This window comes from Bombus affinis, chromosome 11 (genome assembly GCF_024516045.1).
Source record: "Bombus affinis isolate iyBomAffi1 chromosome 11, iyBomAffi1.2, whole genome shotgun sequence".
Lineage (NCBI taxonomy): Eukaryota > Metazoa > Arthropoda > Insecta > Hymenoptera > Apidae > Bombus > Bombus affinis.
In genome coordinates this window covers 11,167,742-11,185,486 of record NC_066354.1, presented here as the reverse complement: position 1 = coordinate 11,185,486, position 17,745 = coordinate 11,167,742, and the positions used below count along the sequence as shown (strand labels likewise).

The window sequence follows — 17,745 nt, the reverse complement described above, 5'->3', positions numbered from 1 at the left end:
TAATGTACACAATTTTAAAATTTTGTATATTAAATTGTGCGAAAGTTATGAAACGTGTACTGAAATATCCAAATCTCATATATCATTTGTTAAAATTTTACTAATTATATCGACTTAAGGAATAATATTTATATTCTGTAATCTATGTTATTAATTTTCATTTCACAAATGTTATTCTAGACTTTTATAATGGAATAATCAATTGATACTAATATAACAAGTAATCTATTCTCTATAGAAACACGTTTGTTAAATCAATACATTCCTGTACATATGAATTTCATGTTTCATGATCAATTTACAAAAACATAACAAGTTCAATGTTCCTTCAATAAGTATAATAGCGTAAACGATGTGTCTTTGTCTTGGTCCTGTTAAATCGGGTAAAACATTTTTAATGAAACGATTACAAGGAGATGAAATGGATAATGCGACTCATACTGTTTCTACGAATGGCATAAATCTTTTTACAATAAAAAATAGTACCGGAGAATTTGATATGATTATTAAAGAAATAGGTGGTAGTATGGCACCAATATGGAAACATTACTTTGAAAAGGTAAATCTTTTTTTCGAAAGGATTATGAACAATAAAAATATATAGGTTGAAAATTTTAAATAAATCTTCGATAATTTTCTAAGTTATTATCCTGCTTTTTAGACACGGAAGCTTATTTATGTAATAGATACAAGCAATCTTTGCCAAATAAGCGCGGCAGGAGTATTACTTTACTCATTATTACTCGACCCTAGACTGCGAAATATAAAAATCGCATTAACATTGAACAAAATGGACCTTTCTTATCGTCAAATGCGCAACGAAGCCTTACTTATACTTCATTATTCACGTCTACAAAAGGAAGCTACGCAAGAATTATCTATATTTGAAACTAGTGGAATGACCGGTCAAGGTATCGAAGAATTAAGAAACTGGTTGTTTGATCCAACCACTTTAAAATCTGCAATAAATGCAAACAAGTAAATTTAATATATATATTACGAAAAAATTTTATCAGAAAGTGAATATTTTTTTATTATTTACACTCAATGTTACAAAGATATAAGGATTCTACGTAACTTTTCAGCAATTAACACCGACATAATAGTAATATAAATCATTAGCAAATCTTCGTCAAGTTTTACAATTTATTACGCTCAAAAGTGGAAGTATTATCAAAAGCGAAGTTCATTAATTGAGCGTATAACATTTTTATAACTTGACATCAATGTAACTGATTATTAACTTAAATAGTCTTTAACACTCTAAGACATTTAAAAACAAAAGATAATTGTCGTAGTCGATCAAAAAGTTTTTAAATTCATTTAAAATAAGTACTACTTAAATAAATGTTATTAATTATTGTAAGAAATACGTTATCTTCGATATCACAATTATTAAAATATCGAAATAGGTGTACACACTGACGAAACAGTATTTGAAGCGCAGTTTTGTCAATTTGTATGAATAACAAATCCTTAAAATAAGTTCAAAAACTTTCTGACCAGTTTTCATATATGCATATATAAATATTTGAAGTAAACTGTTATTAAAAAATTAAAGTACAAGAGTACAGATATACATAACAAAGTATCTTCACAAGAATGGAAAAGAAGAAAAATCTATTTTCCTACTTTCTTGTACTATTAATGATAAATAGATAATTGTATATAAATTTTTTAATTTGTTACCCAAACATTTAAGATTTTTCTTATCAATCTATCTGTGAGCTTTTCAAAATATAATAAACTATACAAATCAGCCAAAGAACTACATCTAATGTATTCTTGTGAGGTCTTCTACTATTTTTACAAGATCATCCACTGTTGCTTCTTTTTTCATGCCACTAGGATCGTCGATCTATAAAGGAGGAAATAAATTAAAAGTACAATATATTATATATATAATTCAAGAGACAATTTTATTTACCATTAAACCACTCGCAACGTCTGCCATTTTATTAGGACTCAAATCAAGGAAACTTTCAATTAAATCTCCATCTATAAAACCTTCACACTGCTCGATTTTTAATTCGGTGTTAAAACTTCTCCAAAAATTGTGTTCTATTTTACCGACGCTTTTTATTACACCTGTTAATCTTTCTTCAAGATTTCTTAAGAATTCATAAAACGTGAATGGAATTTGTGTGACTAAACCAATCGCTCCGCTAACAGTTCCAAACAAAACACAACCTTGTGTAGGTGTACTTGATTCACCTAAATTTTGCATCACTAAAGATCCATGTCGGAAGACGTTAACCATATCACCTAAATGAAATTGTCCAACTTCCTGCATTTGTTGTCTTTCATCTTCTGAAGTAGCCGCACTAAAATAGATTTTATCTCATAATATTAATAAATATAAACATTTACATTCGATACAAGTTTATCTTTTTATTTAAATTAATTTAAAAAATTAATGTCTCACCTATCTTTCTGACAAACAAATAGATTGAAGCAATTTTCAGCACCTAAGAAAGTATCATCATCTAAAATTTCAATAGCTGTCATCCAATTTGGATTATAATCTCTTGCTATTTCTTCAAAACAACCTTCCATTGTTTTATATTGCAACAAAGTGAGAGATCTCATAAGATCTCCAACTAAAATGAAATCTCCTTTTGTTTTCAAGTAAAGGGCAATGATATTATTAAAGTGGCTGCATTCTAATCTGAGTTCCTTCTCTGCTGTCCATTCAAATAAACGAACAGTACTGTTGATACTAGCAAGAAGTTTTCCATTGAATTCAGTTAAAGAATAACATGATCCTTTGATCTCTTTTTCTGCTACTTGCGTAAGTTTTCCATCACTCCAGTGATATAAAAGTATTCTACCCATCTTTGGTTCAGTTTCATCTGGATGAACAAGTGCAGTTCCAACTATGTAATAGGAAGTAGGATCTTCACCTAATTTCGTTGATATCAATGATAGTGCATATTCAGTAGGCATTAACATATGTGCATGTAAAACTTCGAAAGTATGTTGATCAATAATGAGCAGATTATGTACTTCAATTTCTTGGCAAATGTCACTAGCTGTATGTCCTGTAGGTTTATTGTAAGATGCAATGTGACTGCTGCTAGATGTTGAAGCTGCTTGTGTAGATGCAGAATGTCTTACAATACTAACACCACTACTATCCTGGATATCAACACGCATCGTTATTACTCCAAATGTTTGAGAACTTTCCTGATAAGCAATTCGTCTCGGTGATTCCCCGAGAGGTACGGTCCGAATATGTAATTTTTGAATTTCATCGATTGTTCCGATTGTTACTGTACTATCGGTTGCTAATGCTAAACTATCTGGATATGATTCTGCATTTAGAGAACACATATGATTTACTTCCTTTAAGTTAACGTTGCTGAATACTAGTTTGTGATTTGACGAATAAATTACAGTAGGCCTATCGGAACATGCGAAGACATTAGTGGTGAATAATGATCTAAAAGTTCTTAAGACCGTCGGTTGCGTACCTAAGGTAACTTTCTTTTTGTCAGAAAGTATACCATTTTGTTTATGTAAAGTAAAGTAATACATGCTGCCATCTCCAAGAGCACAAAGCAAATATGTATTACCTTCGAAACATGTCATTAAAATAGATCTAGGTATAATTTCACCACCAAGTAATTCTTTGTTAATTTCTTCCAAGGCAGGTAAAGTTAAGATACGAACAGAAATATGTGTCCATAAACCTACCGCTGCAATTTTTGCTTCTGTATTACCATCCAATGGAGATATATCTAAACAAGCAACTTCATATTGTAAAGTAGCAAATCCTTTTGGTACAATTTGTCCATATGAAATTTCCATATAAAATAAATCATTTCCAGTAGCACAAAGTACCTGTGTGCCATTGCAAGCAACTACACTAATAGTTCTTTTATTCTCCGGTTCCCATTCAGAAACAACTGTTTTAGTTTCATGTGAAATTAATCTGGCAGATGTTGGTGTTATCTGAATAAATAAATCATTTGTAACATTACCAGTATGAAAGGTTTGTTCATCGGCAACAAAGCCTGGAATATCTGTTTCTTCAACTTCTTCTCCATTTAAAGTCAAAATTCTGGTTTGTCCAACAAAAGATAAGACCAAGGTGTTGTCAAAATTACCACCACCAACTTTTAATGCCCACATACCTTTGATACCTGGTAAATCTATGCTTGCATGTTCTTCAATACCTATTCCATTTCTAATAATTCTAAGAGAACCTTCCTTAAAAGCTCCAGAACATGTAACCATTTGTCCTTGTCCCTGTCTTTCAAGATCAACTACTGCCATGTCAATTATGGGTGCCAAATTAGTAAAAGTTTCCATTGGAACACAATACGAACCATTTTCATCTGCTTTTGTAATTAATTTAACTAACTGTGAATCACCAAATCTACTACCAACAAATATTACTCCATTATCTAAATATGTAATACATTCAGGTATGCTAATTTCTCCTAGAAGTTCAACCTTAAGATCTTTCACTACTTGTGTACCATCTGGTTTCTTTTCTTGTTCCACAAATAACATAAACAAATGTCCAGCCATATCTCCTAACAAATATCGAAGTCCTTGATTATCAACTTTAGCGTAGCATGTAATAGTACTCTGTTTTATAATTGGAGGTACAACTGCAACATACGTATTCCCATCATGGTACAATATACTTTCTTGGCCTATTATTATTGCACCACAAATAGGTGAAGGTACAGGAATGACTATCATAGCTTCACGTTCTACATTGTCTTGTCTCCAAGGTACTTTAACAAATTCTTTATCTCTTAAAGAAATTTCATGTGTTTTGACATGTCTTCCATTAATATCTTGGTGAATTAGAATCAAAGTGGGATTAGCACATCCATGAAGAAAATTTACATCTTGTACTTGATGTTCTTCCATACGTATTGATGATGCTTTTAATTCTGGATTGTCTTTGTCAAGAGGTATAATTTTAAAAAGACCATCATACAATCTCAAACCAATTACACGTGCTTTAGGATCAATCACAGCTTTTATTCCTGTTTCAGAAGCTTTTCCAATACGATCTGCTACATTTCCATGTGCTTTTGTTATAATTTCTATATTTTCTCCTTCTCCAATACATTCCAAAATCATAGCATTGTAACGTGTAGTTAAAAGAAACAATAGATCTTTTTTCTCATGCTGCAGAAACACATTATAATTCATTAATTATATATTAAATCATTTTATTGTGACTTAAAATTCATGCTAACGTATCAATACATATATGTACTTCTATGCTCAATGAATCCATGCATGAATCAAAGATAATTAATTCTTTGTACAGGTACAAGGTTATATTACTCTCAATAAAATTATTGCAAATACGTATTCGATAAAATACGTGAATTTGATTGTATTAAATATTAGCATAGAAAACACAAATAATAAATAGGATATTTCATGAAAGTTATAAAACAAAGATACTAGTATAACCTTACCGGCGGCCTAAAAAACTTAACGACTGCAATTTTCCCATAAATTCCAACTTCTTTCAGTGGTCTTAACCCCTCTGGAGTAACAAGATATATTTCTAATCGGACATTTTTTGCTAAGATGAGATTCAAATCCGTAGGCGAAGTAAAATTACCTTCATACGTAAAAAGAAAATAATTGTTTATCTACGTAAGCAGAAAATTTTGTTGCACATCTATTCCTACTTACCTGTCACACATGCAGTGACAGCTGTAGGCTTATGTGCCGTTACCACATAATGATGAGACATCGCTTTCATAATATTTTGTCCAACAGCAACTTTTGGAAATTTGTTAATACTACAACCATAAGATATGACCAAACCAAACACTGGCCTTGCGTGCTTTTCAATTTCACGCGCCATGAAGTTAGCAACGTTTCACAGTGTATTAAGCCTGGTTCACAATAAACACAAGGCCGTGTTTAAAAATCCTTTCAGCAGAAGTTACTTCTTCCATTATTAATTAGGCAAATTATACATACATACATATACATATATGTATATAGTTCAATTGAAAACATATTCATAAAAAAGACGTGAAAGTATGTATGCTATATTCAATTACAAAAAATTATCAATCAAATGTTAAAAATGTTCTATTATTTAAATTCACTTTTCAAAGACATTTTTTTATATAATATTTCATATACCACTGTTTTAACAAATAAAAGAAATTAATTTTTACAATACATTTTACAATATATCTTACGATAATAACAATATGTTTATTAAACTTTTATGGTGAATTATATTCTACCATAGTAAAGCTATCCCATAATCACTGATTCATATTATTGAAAATCATTTTAGATGAAGCTCATTCATTTCATTTTTTTGAGTTAAGTTTCAAGAGAATAATTATAATAAAAAAAAAAGAAACTTTCAAATTTATTAAAAATTTGAAGTGCAAAATATTTTTAATATATATTTTTAATATATATTTTAAATATATTCAGACCATAAACTAATATCTACCTTGATACCTTAAATTTATGCAATTGTACAATATCACATTATTTGTAACATTAATTTACGTCTTTGATTAAATCTAGTTCTATAATTTATTAGTTAATGATCTGTGAACCCCAAATTTATAATTTGTACCAGCAAATGGCAGTTCATTAAAAATTATTAAATGAGAGAGTTAGTAGATAATTCAAGTGCATCGTAATTAATACTAAATGAAGATAAAATACCGTTGTAGAGAATACATCACAAATATACAACTCTTCTGCAAATTTTATCAAGCACATAACAATCTAGTCTGCACAAATATAAATTTTACTCTTCCGTAAGATTAGGTATGTATTTCCTACTTCATTACACATATTCAAGTTTACACAAAACAGTCTTAAAAGAAACATGGGAAGTAAGTTGTAAGGACACATTCAAGGATAATCTAAGGTTACATATCTAGTATCAGGAAGAGGATTTTTTACTGCATAAGTGCAATTGTATTGCATTTAAACCAGTCTTGTTTCCTAAATCAAGGATCAAAGCAAATATGCAGATCCAATGACATGTTTAATATGACTTGTACGTTAACTCTTAAAACATTGAATAGACTTTCGTACATAAAAACAGCTCTTTATAATTTATGTAGGGAGACCATCAATTTTTTGAACGTTTACATGACCATTTGAAAGATTAACTGGAGTCATAGATGCCTTAGAATTATCACTTGAGCTACTATCACAAGTATCACTTTTACTATCAGTACTAGACACAGAACTATCTTTTCTTTGACTACTTTTACTTCTAGAAACATATCCCATAAGTTCCGAAGAAGAGCTAGAATTTGGAAGGAGACAACTACATCTGCTCCTATTCCCATTACTTGTACTATCACTGTCGCTTTCGCTATCAACACTTGAAACTGGACTGCTGTGCCTCTTAGCTCTCAATGATTCATTTTCCCGTTTTAACTGTTCATTCTGTTGCATTAAATCATCGATCCGTTGCTGACAGATTTTTAATTTTTTTGCTGATTCTGAATCTGTACTACTACTGTTGCTTTCTAAGTCTCGTTGTTCTGTTTGGTGGAAATTTTTACCACGTAACCGTTTTGTCAATAAATCTACTTTTGCTTCTAACTGAAGATATTCCTGTATCAGTTCTGATTTACTTAATGTGCTCAATCTTTCAGCGTGAAGGTCTTCATATGCAGTTGAGAACTCCTTTGTTAAAAATTCTTCTTCGTCTTCTGGAGATGAATAAAAATAATCTTCATCAGAGTCAACACTGAAACTGGAATCTCGTGTACGAGAAGGAGCTGATGGTTTTTGAAATGTAGCAGGTAATTCTGAAGATGCAGCTTCTGAAAGCTTTTGGTCAAGATCTGGAAGATCACTGTGATCATCCATAAGAAACTGTGTGGTATTATAAGGTGCTGGAGGTTGTCTACCAGTTTTTGCCAATCGACCTCTAGATCTATATCGCAGCTGTTGTTGATATGACAACTGTTGTTTAGAATATGGTTTTAATTTTCTATGCTTAGGTTTACCTCTACGAGTCTTTCTTTTTTTCGTTGCAATATCAATTCCATCTTCGTATTGACCTCCCTCCTGATCTCCACTACCACTACCACTTTCAAATTTTCCAGAATGCTTTATTGACAATTTATGACACTAAAACATAAAAATAATTACATTACTTTCTAATATTCAATTTTTTAATTATCTTATTATATATTATGCTATATTATACTATATATGTGCAAGTATACTATATTAAGAATATTAAGATTATTTAATAAGATCAGCCTTAATTGAATTTCATTATAAAAATAAATCTGAAAAACTAAAATTAATAATTTATTCGAAATATTTAAATTTTCATATGGTGCGTGTTCTAAAACGTTCAAAAGAAGGTATCTTACGGTTTTCTTGATATAGTTATTTCTGTTGGTATTGTCGCCAGTAGAGAGCGACACTTGTTCCGTAACAGACAACGATGACGCCGCAGGCGTCGGCTCTGCTTGTACGCCCTTCACGTCATGTACTTTATCAATGCCGCCCGATACTTTCTCCATTACAGTTTTGACATCATGATTCTCCATATTTGTAATATTAACCAGAATTCGGTGATTTGCAGTGATATTAGCACTCATTACCGTTTAAAAACACTACCTGACCCACCGATACCTCCCGCTCTCGTTTTATGAATCGTACACCATCACTGCAAATAGCGACTGAATCGCCATGTTTGATTTGTCCGTGATTCCTAGCGATAGCGAAGCGCGACGTGTGCTAACGTTTCAGGAGGAGTAGGGAGTTTGTTCCAAAAGGTGGGGCAAATGTATTTGTTCCCACCGAACCCCCCGCCATTTTCGCTTATCCTTCAAACACTGCTCCCTGAGAGACTATGGCGACTCTTCACTTCCATACACTGCACCCCTACACTCTTTATTTAATGTTTATTGTCTAGAGTGAACGATAAATGTACACGGCAAGTATACTTTATCATCATAGTATTTCAGAAAAATTGGGTATTTCAATGGTTGTATGTTTCAAGAATATACTTAAGAGTCACAAAGAAGCTAAATCAACTGACTATCAAGATAAATCATTTTGTTCCTGAAAACGTAAGCACTAATAGTAAGTACTAAAATGAAGTAATGTATCAGAAATAGAGTTGATCGATTTAACTTCTGAGTGATTCATATTAGATTGTACAAATGAAATTTGTTATAATTAACAATTCAAGCTTTAAGTAGGTGACTATATTGTAGAAGGAATGTAAAAACTATCGTACTTTCTAATAAATTGGAAGTCTTTTTAAGTCGATTCCTCGCGATATTGTGATTTCGTTGTTTGTGGCTCGAAGTTCAACACTCACGTTATTCAATATGTTCCCTGTATATCTGTGATTCTGTAACTGCACTAAACAAGAACCTTTAGTTTTTAGCCAACACTCGATCGAGTCAGGTGAAATGGGCTTATAAGTCGTAAATAGAAAGTATGAAGTTGTTTTTTACATAAAACTGTTCATAGTTAATTACAAGTTTAATAATGTCTCTACTACTTTTAGATGAGATGTATATATATGTATAGTATGATTGCAAGAATGTATGTATGTATGTATGTATACATATATGTACATGCATGTAAGTACATGCTGTTTTCTATGCTACGACTGAAATGATAGCAGTTTTATATCTTTTTAATGCAACGTAATTTCGCTGTTTATTACTAACGACGCTTGATCTTAAGAAATTTCCGGAACATGACGTATATATTTTTAACATAAGCCCCTGACACGTCAAAAATAAGTTTTTTATATATCATCGGAATTGTCCAATTATTTCTTTGATTTTGTAACATACATAAGATGATAAAATAAATCACCTCTATTTAAAAATTACAATTTTTACGAGCGATAATTTTCTTCTCGATTATCTGCAATTAAAGTAGAAATTTAATCGAAATAGCGTGAAAGTTTATAATTCGTAAAAGAATGAGTTGGGTAGCAGGTAACGAGGAGGTAAAACGACGTAGCTAAATTATTTGCTAAACCGAAGTTATACATATTGTGTTTGGTGCGGTACAGATATGTCGACCTACTTTACACATAGTTACATATAATTGTGTTATGGCTTATTATACACATTCAATTCCACACTTGCTATTGAATTAATAGCTAGATACAGATTTCTTTTCGCACATATCGTATTTTTCGATTTAATAATATCAGTCGTTGATGTTTTGTTCACATCATAAGTAGTTTTCATATTTCAAAGTAAATCTTATCGAGCTATTATTTGATCTCTCCCTAGTTAAGAGTTGCATGTTTCTCAACGTGTAAGTACAATATTCAGTAAGTAACATTCCTGCAGGTTATATGGTACAATTGACAATGGTGGAACATCGGGCAGCAAGTATCAAACATAGAAATATATTTAGCAATGTTAATTTAATGAGATATCCACTCCAACCAAGCGACATTTTGCTAATCGCATACTTGTCATAGATATAGACCTGACAAACGAACGAGAAGTTTTACTTACTTCGGGAAGTGATAATACTTACGTTATTAACGATTTTCTTTTCTTGTTCTATATACGTATCGACTTTAATTGTTTACACATCTGATGTTATGTGATTCGAAATAATGAACCTTTATAATTTGACAACATGAAAAATAACATAGAATGTTCATAAACGGCTCGCCTCTTTGTTCTTTCACATTTAGTAAAAATATAAGTGTCCAGAATCTCAGAAATGAAATCTGTAACTGGACTGGGTACGTGTATGTAAATTTATATTTTCATGAATACAGCTACAGAAATAGAATTTCTGTACAAATAGGGATTTGTGTTTCACTTTTTAAATATTATGATGAGTACCTTACTTTATATATTTTATAAATTTGTATGTATTCTATATATTTCTGCACATTTAAATTCTCCATAAATATATAAAGATTTGCAGTTTAATCATAGCTAATATACTCGTATTACGTAAGTAAGAAATATATTAATAAATTTTCATGTTTTAACGAATAAAGATACATTATTTATGTCTTTTTTGTGCAATTATTGATCTTGACCGTATATTTATTTACATTCAATCTGTTTTATCGTTCTAAGGACGCTTCCGAAATAAATTCTTCTTTATCATTCGACTTAACGTTAATTAAATTTACATACACGATTAAGACAATTTTCTCAATTAAAAATGAACATGAGGAACAAAACGAGATAATCGCGATCGGAATAAAGATAACATTATACTGTGAGTCATCACTAGTTGCGCGTAATTGATGATTTATGGAAATTAAAAATATTTTAATATTGTTGATGCCCAACTTTCCGATAATTTACACTACGATTTTACTTATTATATGTTTTAACACGTAACAATGTAATATGATGTGTTTTTCGATGCATTACTATAGCCTATATGTGAACCGTTCAGAACTCGTATACTAATCACTTCCATAAATTAAAAAATAGAACAATGTAATGATACTATAAACATTATTTCTTAGAGTAGAGATATAAATATATATTATTGAAATTATACTTTATGAAATTGAACACCAATAAAATTTAAAAATGTATAAAAAGTGGAGGTGAAGTTTGGCTTTTGAGAAGCTTATATGAGAGAGTGCATGCAATATAATGGCATGCACATACATATCACAATTCAAGAAGGAAATATGGAATAACATACGTGACTAGCGCAACTATAAATACGTCCTCTATGCAGGAGACTCCTGTGCCACCTTGTTCAGAATTTTCTTCTTCAGATACTCTTTATGCTCAAATTACTATTTGTAAATATTGTGCGCTTGAATTGGTCATGTAATGGATAAAAACACCAAATATCCATATATGTCCATTATAATATAGGTATTATGTTACATCATCGACAGACTGTCGTATAGGTACATATAGATTGAGTAACTGTTAAGATTTAGTTTAGGTTTATTAGTAAATAAAAGAAAGAAACTATAAATTAATAAAATCTTTTATATTTTCATACCTACTTTTTTAAATAAAGTAAAAATTATATACAAATATACATTTTTCTATCATCCAAAAAAAGATTATTTAGAAAATTCAGAAATAGAGACTTGTTGGTAATTTTGCGCAACGTTTCAATTGTAATATCTAAGAATAACAGAATGGTAATTTTGTAATTTTGTTGGTAATTTTGCGCAGCGTTTCAATTATAATATCTAAGAATAACAGAAATTGAAAAGCCATAGATAGGTGAATAACAATAAGCGTTTAAAATTATTGACTTGTTTTGTCATATTACGTAATCTGGCTAGTATTTCTCCAGTATATTAGATATATGTATGTAAATGCGTTTCTTCCATGCGTTATCTTCGTTCCGAACCTACTTTCCGTTGTAACTCTCTCAATATGTGTATGTAAATGCACTCTAGTGTAAGAAACACGGAGTGTTTCGTAGCTAATCACCATGAATCGTATGTCACAGTGTTGGATGAGTTGCATAGAGAATACATACTCCATCCGTTCCTTTTAAATCACATTGAAAATATACCTTCTACTTTCTTGTACCTCATAGCATAATTTCAGTTTACGTAATTATAATTACAGAAGACATCAAGCATGACAAATTTTATGCACGTAATTGAATTTCGTGGGGTTATTCTAAAGAATACGGGATACTCGACTATATTTCGCTATCTCCTATCGTAATGTGGAAATTAATTACTCGGATCTTAACATAGTAATTTGATTCCTTTTATTTCAATTTATTGTAATTATATATTGTAATTATATATGTAATTATATAAATATATTAATCCGAAAAATATAAAAATTAAAACATTAAAACAGTTCGAACTATCTTGCAGTTTCTAGAAATTCGGTTAGGTGACAAAAATGGTTATTTCTTTTGTGATACATATGCATATATATGCATTAGCTCATAACGGATAGATATAAAATCAACACCGATAATGAATTGTAATTAAACGTATGTCATCAGTTCTCAAAATGTTAATATTATATAGATCATAGAAGTGAAAAGTGATTATGAGATTTATAAATACAATACATACCACTATCCACTCTTAATTTGAATTATTTTTGAGGAAAGGATATATTTAGCAGAAAAAGTAATTTTAATTTCTATTTGAAAAATTAAATCTGGTTTACTTAACACTTTTATCTTCTCTTTTTTGGTAATAGCGTTACAATTAATGAATAAACAATAATTCAGAATTTGAAAATGATTTTCAGTAAAATATTTAATGAATATTTTTTATCACATATTACTTTGACGCAGAAGTGTACTTTTAGTCAATAACTTTTTTATGTGTTTGTAACCTACATATATAAATATTTTACCAACTAATTAATGAAGTTATAATTGTTCATAATGTAGAGATATAAGCAGTATTTTCTATGCAATACTCACTAAATAAAAATGTTCAGTAGTGCCCTTTTAAATATTTTCTTTAAAAGTTGTATCAATGTAACAGCGTTTGGTGGAAATCAGGTCCAATAATAAGTATTTATGTATGCGCGCGCATACAAATACACAACTGTATACGATGTACAATGTACAACGTACAAACTCTAATTTATGTTGAAACATAAAGCATGTATGGATGCATATAAGCATGTGGGTACTTACGTTTTACAAGAGATTTTAATACTTCACACATATATGCATAATCTATATTATAAATATCTATAAATATATTTGCATATACAATGGATGTAGAGAAATGTCTAAATGCTTAGGTTTATATAAAATATTTATTAATGCAAGTAAAATATATTTCAATGTGAATTGACAATATCAAATAATATCTAATGAATATTCAAGAAACTTATTTTTTATAGGAAATGTATGAAAAAAAATTGTTCAAAAATCGATTTGGTAGTAAACAAAAGTGTCGAAATATAAATTATTTATTTTAGATTATATATTATTATTACTAAAATAATATATGCACGTATGTAAAAGATATAAATAGTTATATTCTTTATTAGTAACTTTCTAGTTATACCACTTATAGTATTATATTATTTTGTACATTTATATTATATATCTTAATAATGTAAAAAGTATATAATCTATTTAAAAATTTTTTTACAAATACAAGTATATAGCTATATTAAATTATGTGAGTAAATGTTTTCAGATAATTTTGTATGTAGGCTGAAAACATAAAGATATCCTTTAACTAAGTATAAAATCATTAAGTATCCATTGTCATATAAACACTTTCCTTTATAAATTCATATATTGTTAGGGAACAAAATAATAATAATAAAACATATATAGATAAAAAGATACAAGACTATTAACAAAATTTGTTCAAGGTTTTAGTAATTGTTATCTCATCTTTCTATTACATAACCAAGAAAGTTTGTGTCATTTGCATCATTTATTCCCATTAATTAAAACGACATAAACCTTCTCGTTTACCTAATACAATAGTAATAATAGTTAACGATTTATTCAACCACAAGTTCATGTTGGTCTATCTCACTAAATGTTTTGTTAATATCTTGAACCCACTTCAATAATCTTTCTTCTTGGTCCTTTTTCAATTTATCAGTTTTCTTTCGTTTTGTCCCAGTGCTCCTTATTCTTTCTTCCTCTTCTTCGTCTTCTTCTTCCAAAAAATTGAACCTTAGGTCACGTTTTCGTTTATATGAATGTCGTGGAGGCTAAAATATAAATATACAGATACATTTTTGTATAAGCGTATCGTTAATAATTTAAAAAATTTCATATAATAATAACTATAGAATTATACCTGTGTAAAATGAGATGGTTCCAAATCAGCAAATAGTGGAATACTATGTGCAGAAACTACTGATCTTTCACCTGTTTCAGATAAAATATCAAATGTATCAGAGAAGTTAACAATCTCAATTGACTTCTTATTCTTTTTCTCTAACTTTTGTACTTCTTTCTTTTCAGTTAATATATTTTCTTTATTGTGTATATCTTCTTTCAATTCTTTAGTTAGTAACTTATTTTTTATTTCACCAATTGATAATCTAATAGGTTTTATATTGCGTCCCATATCTGTTTGAATGGGTTTTTCTCCTTTATTTCTTTCATGTTTAGGCTTAATAGGAGACTCCTCTTGATTAGAATCATTATCACTAAAACCAAATGCATTTTTTAACTCCATAGTAGATACATTAGCCTTTTTCGGGGTTCTACTAATAATTGGTGTTGATTGTGCATCATCGAAAATTCCATGAGGTGTTTTGATTGTAGTACTCTGTGGCATTTCCGTTACATTTAAGAAATTATTTAAATTTGATTGTCTTAATACCCTATCTGTGTTAGAAATTGAATAGCTCTGTAAACCTGATGGTCCAGGTTGGGAATCATATTCTTTTCTCTCTTTATCAAATTGCATATTCAATATATTTCCTTGATTTATTTTAGTTTTACCCATTGTTGCTTCTCTTTTAAAGCCATTCTTTGGACTTAATACATTTTTCACTTTATTCTCATTATTATCAAATTTAAATATATTAGTTACATTGGTAGTATTTAGCTGAATGTTTTCAGTTTCAGTTGGTATTCGTTCATTTATTTGTTCTATTGAAGACTTAAACTGTAAGGAATGATCTATATTTGTAATTTCTGTGCCAAATTTTCTGGAATTTACAAGATTTTTTTTTTTAGGGGTACTATTACTTATGTGTCTTTCTATGTTGATATTTTCATTATTCTTTTGTAAACTATTTTTTGTTTTTGTTATATTTCCAAATTGTTTCGATTCATTACTTAATGTTTGCAAGAATTTTTTATTAATAATATCACACTTATCATTTTGAGGTGTGCTTTGAAATACATTTTTCACTTGAGAAAATGTAAGTAATGGTGCTGCTCTCCAGGGACTGGAGGATATTTGAGAATCTTCTACTAATTTTACAATTGGTGACAAAGATTTTTCAAATAAAGAATAATTAAGCGCATCTTTTTTTTGTATGGTTAATTTGTTATTAAAAATATTTGTTGGTCTAAATGGTTTAAAATCATGTGAGGCTGATGTTTTTGAAATATTAGTTATTGAAATCCTTCTATCACTTAAATCTTCTATCGATAAAATTGTAGGTTTTGTAACTGTTTCATCAGTATTTTCTTCTCTGACTATATCTTCTAAATCTTTTACTTCTTTATCCATGTCTACATCTGTTTTAGGCTTTTCCACTAATTCCTCTTTTAATGCATCATTTCTATTTTTAATCAGAGATTCTATATGCTCACCACCTTCAAATTTAACAACATTTGTTTTCTTGATCTTTCCAGGTTTACTAGTTGATTGTTCTTTGCTAACTTGTTTTACTGGAACATTTCTTTTTTTCTGTTTTGCTATTGTTTTCTTAATAACAGCTCTTTTTTTTCGCTTTTTTGGTACTCTTTCAGTTGAATCATTAATATCAAATTTAAATTCATATATTTCATTGGTATTTTCCTTAGGACTTTCTGGTGAATCACATTTATAAACAGGTGGCTTTCTTTTCTTAGGAGATAATTTCTTCACTAATTTATTATTAGTGGGATTTTTAGAATTTTTGTGAGAACGTAGAACTCTCACTTTGGATTGATTTAGAAATGATTCTCTTAAAGACATTTGTGTTGAATTCGAAACATTTTTATTTTTCTGTTTAATAACTTTCTTTTTCTTACTTTTTGAATCTTGTTTATTCATATTAGAACTGCTACGTGTAACAATTTTTTTAGATTTCACTTTGGGATGTGAACTTTGCTCTTTTAACTGTGACTCTTGAGAATTTCGTGTTGGCAAAGTACGTTTTCTCATTAGATATGGAGACATTTTTGTATAAATAACAAATGAATCTAAAAAATATATATAAAATATTAAGTAATAATGTGAAAGAACAATTAAATAATAAAAAATTTATAAATGAGAATATGAAATATACTTTTTTATACTAATTATTCCTTATACATATGTTAAGAATTATCATACATAAAAGTGAAAATTTTCAATATTAAAGACAGATATCTATAAAAGTTACGTTTATTATTATTATTATTAACTTTGAATGAGTAGAAATAATTATATTTTTTAAATAAAACGGAAAACTTTAAAATAAGAATTTAAGAAATGTCATTTTAATAAACATACTTCAAAAGAGATGAAAGTGAGAATAAATTATTTATTTCATAAAAACTAATACTTTGATAAATTTCTGTCAAACTAAATATTGACTAGAATTGTATTTATACACATAAATTTGAGTTTTTATTTTTAATAGCTTAGTTTTTATTTAAAACAATAGACTCAGCTGGTAATCCGTACCAATGAAAACTTTTCCATACTTTCCATAACAACAATCCATACTTTTTGTAATTAAACAATTTCCAAATAATAATCCTAAAATCACTAATACTATTAATATCATAACTTACCTCAGCTAAAGGTTTAATTGACACAGTTTATCGAATAACAATTCGTCGAAAGGCTTGATATAATTTACGTATCGTATACCAACCTTCGTTTACATAAATCAAATATGATTATGTAACAATGAAAAGCATTCGTTTTATTATTTTATACGTTGATGTAATAAACTACAAAACAGATAACATCACAACACAAGGATCTTAGTTTGCGAATTGCGACGTAAAAGTCACATTAAAAACCATATATAACAGATCAGTAGATTGAGAAGTCTATAATAAACTAGATAGCTTAACCTATCTTTATGTATCGAATGGCAATACTGTCAATGTAGAAAGCTTTTAACGATTATGAATTATAAAATAAATATTATT

The 17,745-nt window shown here is 29.1% G+C and overlaps 4 protein-coding genes and 1 long non-coding RNA gene across 5 annotated transcripts; 2 read left to right on the top strand and 3 right to left on the bottom strand.

Moving 5' to 3' along the window:
* Positions 1–194: 194 nt before the first annotated feature.
* On the top strand, positions 195–2,042 carry LOC126922297 (ADP-ribosylation factor-like protein 16). The gene is made up of 2 exons (XM_050734785.1): positions 195–559; positions 662–2,042. The coding sequence occupies exons 1-2, from the start codon at positions 353–355 to the stop codon at positions 980–982; spliced, it is 528 nt and encodes a 175-aa protein (XP_050590742.1). The 5' UTR covers positions 195–352; the 3' UTR covers positions 983–2,042.
* LOC126922213 (DNA damage-binding protein 1) lies at positions 1,008–5,879 on the bottom strand. The gene is made up of 5 exons (XM_050734584.1): positions 5,674–5,879; positions 5,451–5,599; positions 2,426–5,151; positions 1,928–2,324; positions 1,008–1,858 (listed from the first exon to the last, which is right to left on the bottom strand). Exons 1-5 carry the CDS (start codon positions 5,846–5,848, stop codon positions 1,775–1,777), a joined length of 3,531 nt encoding a protein of 1,176 aa, XP_050590541.1. The 5' UTR covers positions 5,849–5,879; the 3' UTR covers positions 1,008–1,774.
* A 177-nt stretch (positions 5,880–6,056) lies between these two features.
* LOC126922334 (protein HEXIM1) lies at positions 6,057–8,594 on the bottom strand. The gene is made up of 2 exons (XM_050734815.1): positions 8,364–8,594; positions 6,057–8,112 (listed from the first exon to the last, which is right to left on the bottom strand). The coding sequence occupies exons 1-2, from the start codon at positions 8,592–8,594 to the stop codon at positions 7,081–7,083; spliced, it is 1,263 nt and encodes a 420-aa protein (XP_050590772.1). The 3' UTR covers positions 6,057–7,080.
* Positions 8,595–8,683: 89 nt separating this feature from the next.
* LOC126922310 (uncharacterized) lies at positions 8,684–12,799 on the top strand. Its single transcript, XR_007712696.1, has 2 exons — positions 8,684–9,081; positions 10,320–12,799. It is a non-coding gene; the product is annotated as an uncharacterized LOC126922310 (long non-coding RNA).
* A 1,130-nt stretch (positions 12,800–13,929) lies between these two features.
* LOC126922222 (uncharacterized) lies at positions 13,930–17,589 on the bottom strand. The gene is made up of 3 exons (XM_050734614.1): positions 17,380–17,589; positions 14,735–16,803; positions 13,930–14,645 (listed from the first exon to the last, which is right to left on the bottom strand). Exons 2-3 carry the CDS (start codon positions 16,778–16,780, stop codon positions 14,430–14,432), a joined length of 2,262 nt encoding a protein of 753 aa, XP_050590571.1. The 5' UTR covers positions 16,781–16,803; positions 17,380–17,589; the 3' UTR covers positions 13,930–14,429.
* Positions 17,590–17,745: the final 156 nt, after the last annotated feature.

Excerpts from the sequence above, each read along its gene's own strand:
- LOC126922297 (XM_050734785.1), top strand. The coding sequence starts at position 353 with ATGTGTCTTTGTCTTGGTCCTGTTAAATCGGGTAAAACATTTTTAATG. Across the intron at positions 560-661 it reads GGAAACATTACTTTGAAAAG|ACACGGAAGCTTATTTATGT; the intron begins GTAAATCTTTTT and ends CCTGCTTTTTAG.
- LOC126922213 (XM_050734584.1), bottom strand. The coding sequence starts at position 5,848 with ATGGCGCGTGAAATTGAAAAGCACGCAAGGCCAGTGTTTGGTTTGGTC. Across the intron at positions 5,600-5,673 it reads TGTCACTGCATGTGTGACAG|GTAATTTTACTTCGCCTACG; the intron begins GTAAGTAGGAAT and ends TTACGTATGAAG. Across the intron at positions 2,325-2,425 it reads TTTGTTTGTCAGAAAGATAG|TGCGGCTACTTCAGAAGATG; the intron begins GTGAGACATTAA and ends AATCTATTTTAG.
- LOC126922334 (XM_050734815.1), bottom strand. The coding sequence starts at position 8,594 with ATGAGTGCTAATATCACTGCAAATCACCGAATTCTGGTTAATATTACA. Across the intron at positions 8,113-8,363 it reads ATAACTATATCAAGAAAACC|TGTCATAAATTGTCAATAAA; the intron begins GTAAGATACCTT and ends TTTATGTTTTAG.
- LOC126922222 (XM_050734614.1), bottom strand. The coding sequence starts at position 16,780 with ATGTCTCCATATCTAATGAGAAAACGTACTTTGCCAACACGAAATTCT. Across the intron at positions 14,646-14,734 it reads AACCATCTCATTTTACACAG|CCTCCACGACATTCATATAA; the intron begins GTATAATTCTAT and ends TTTATATTTTAG.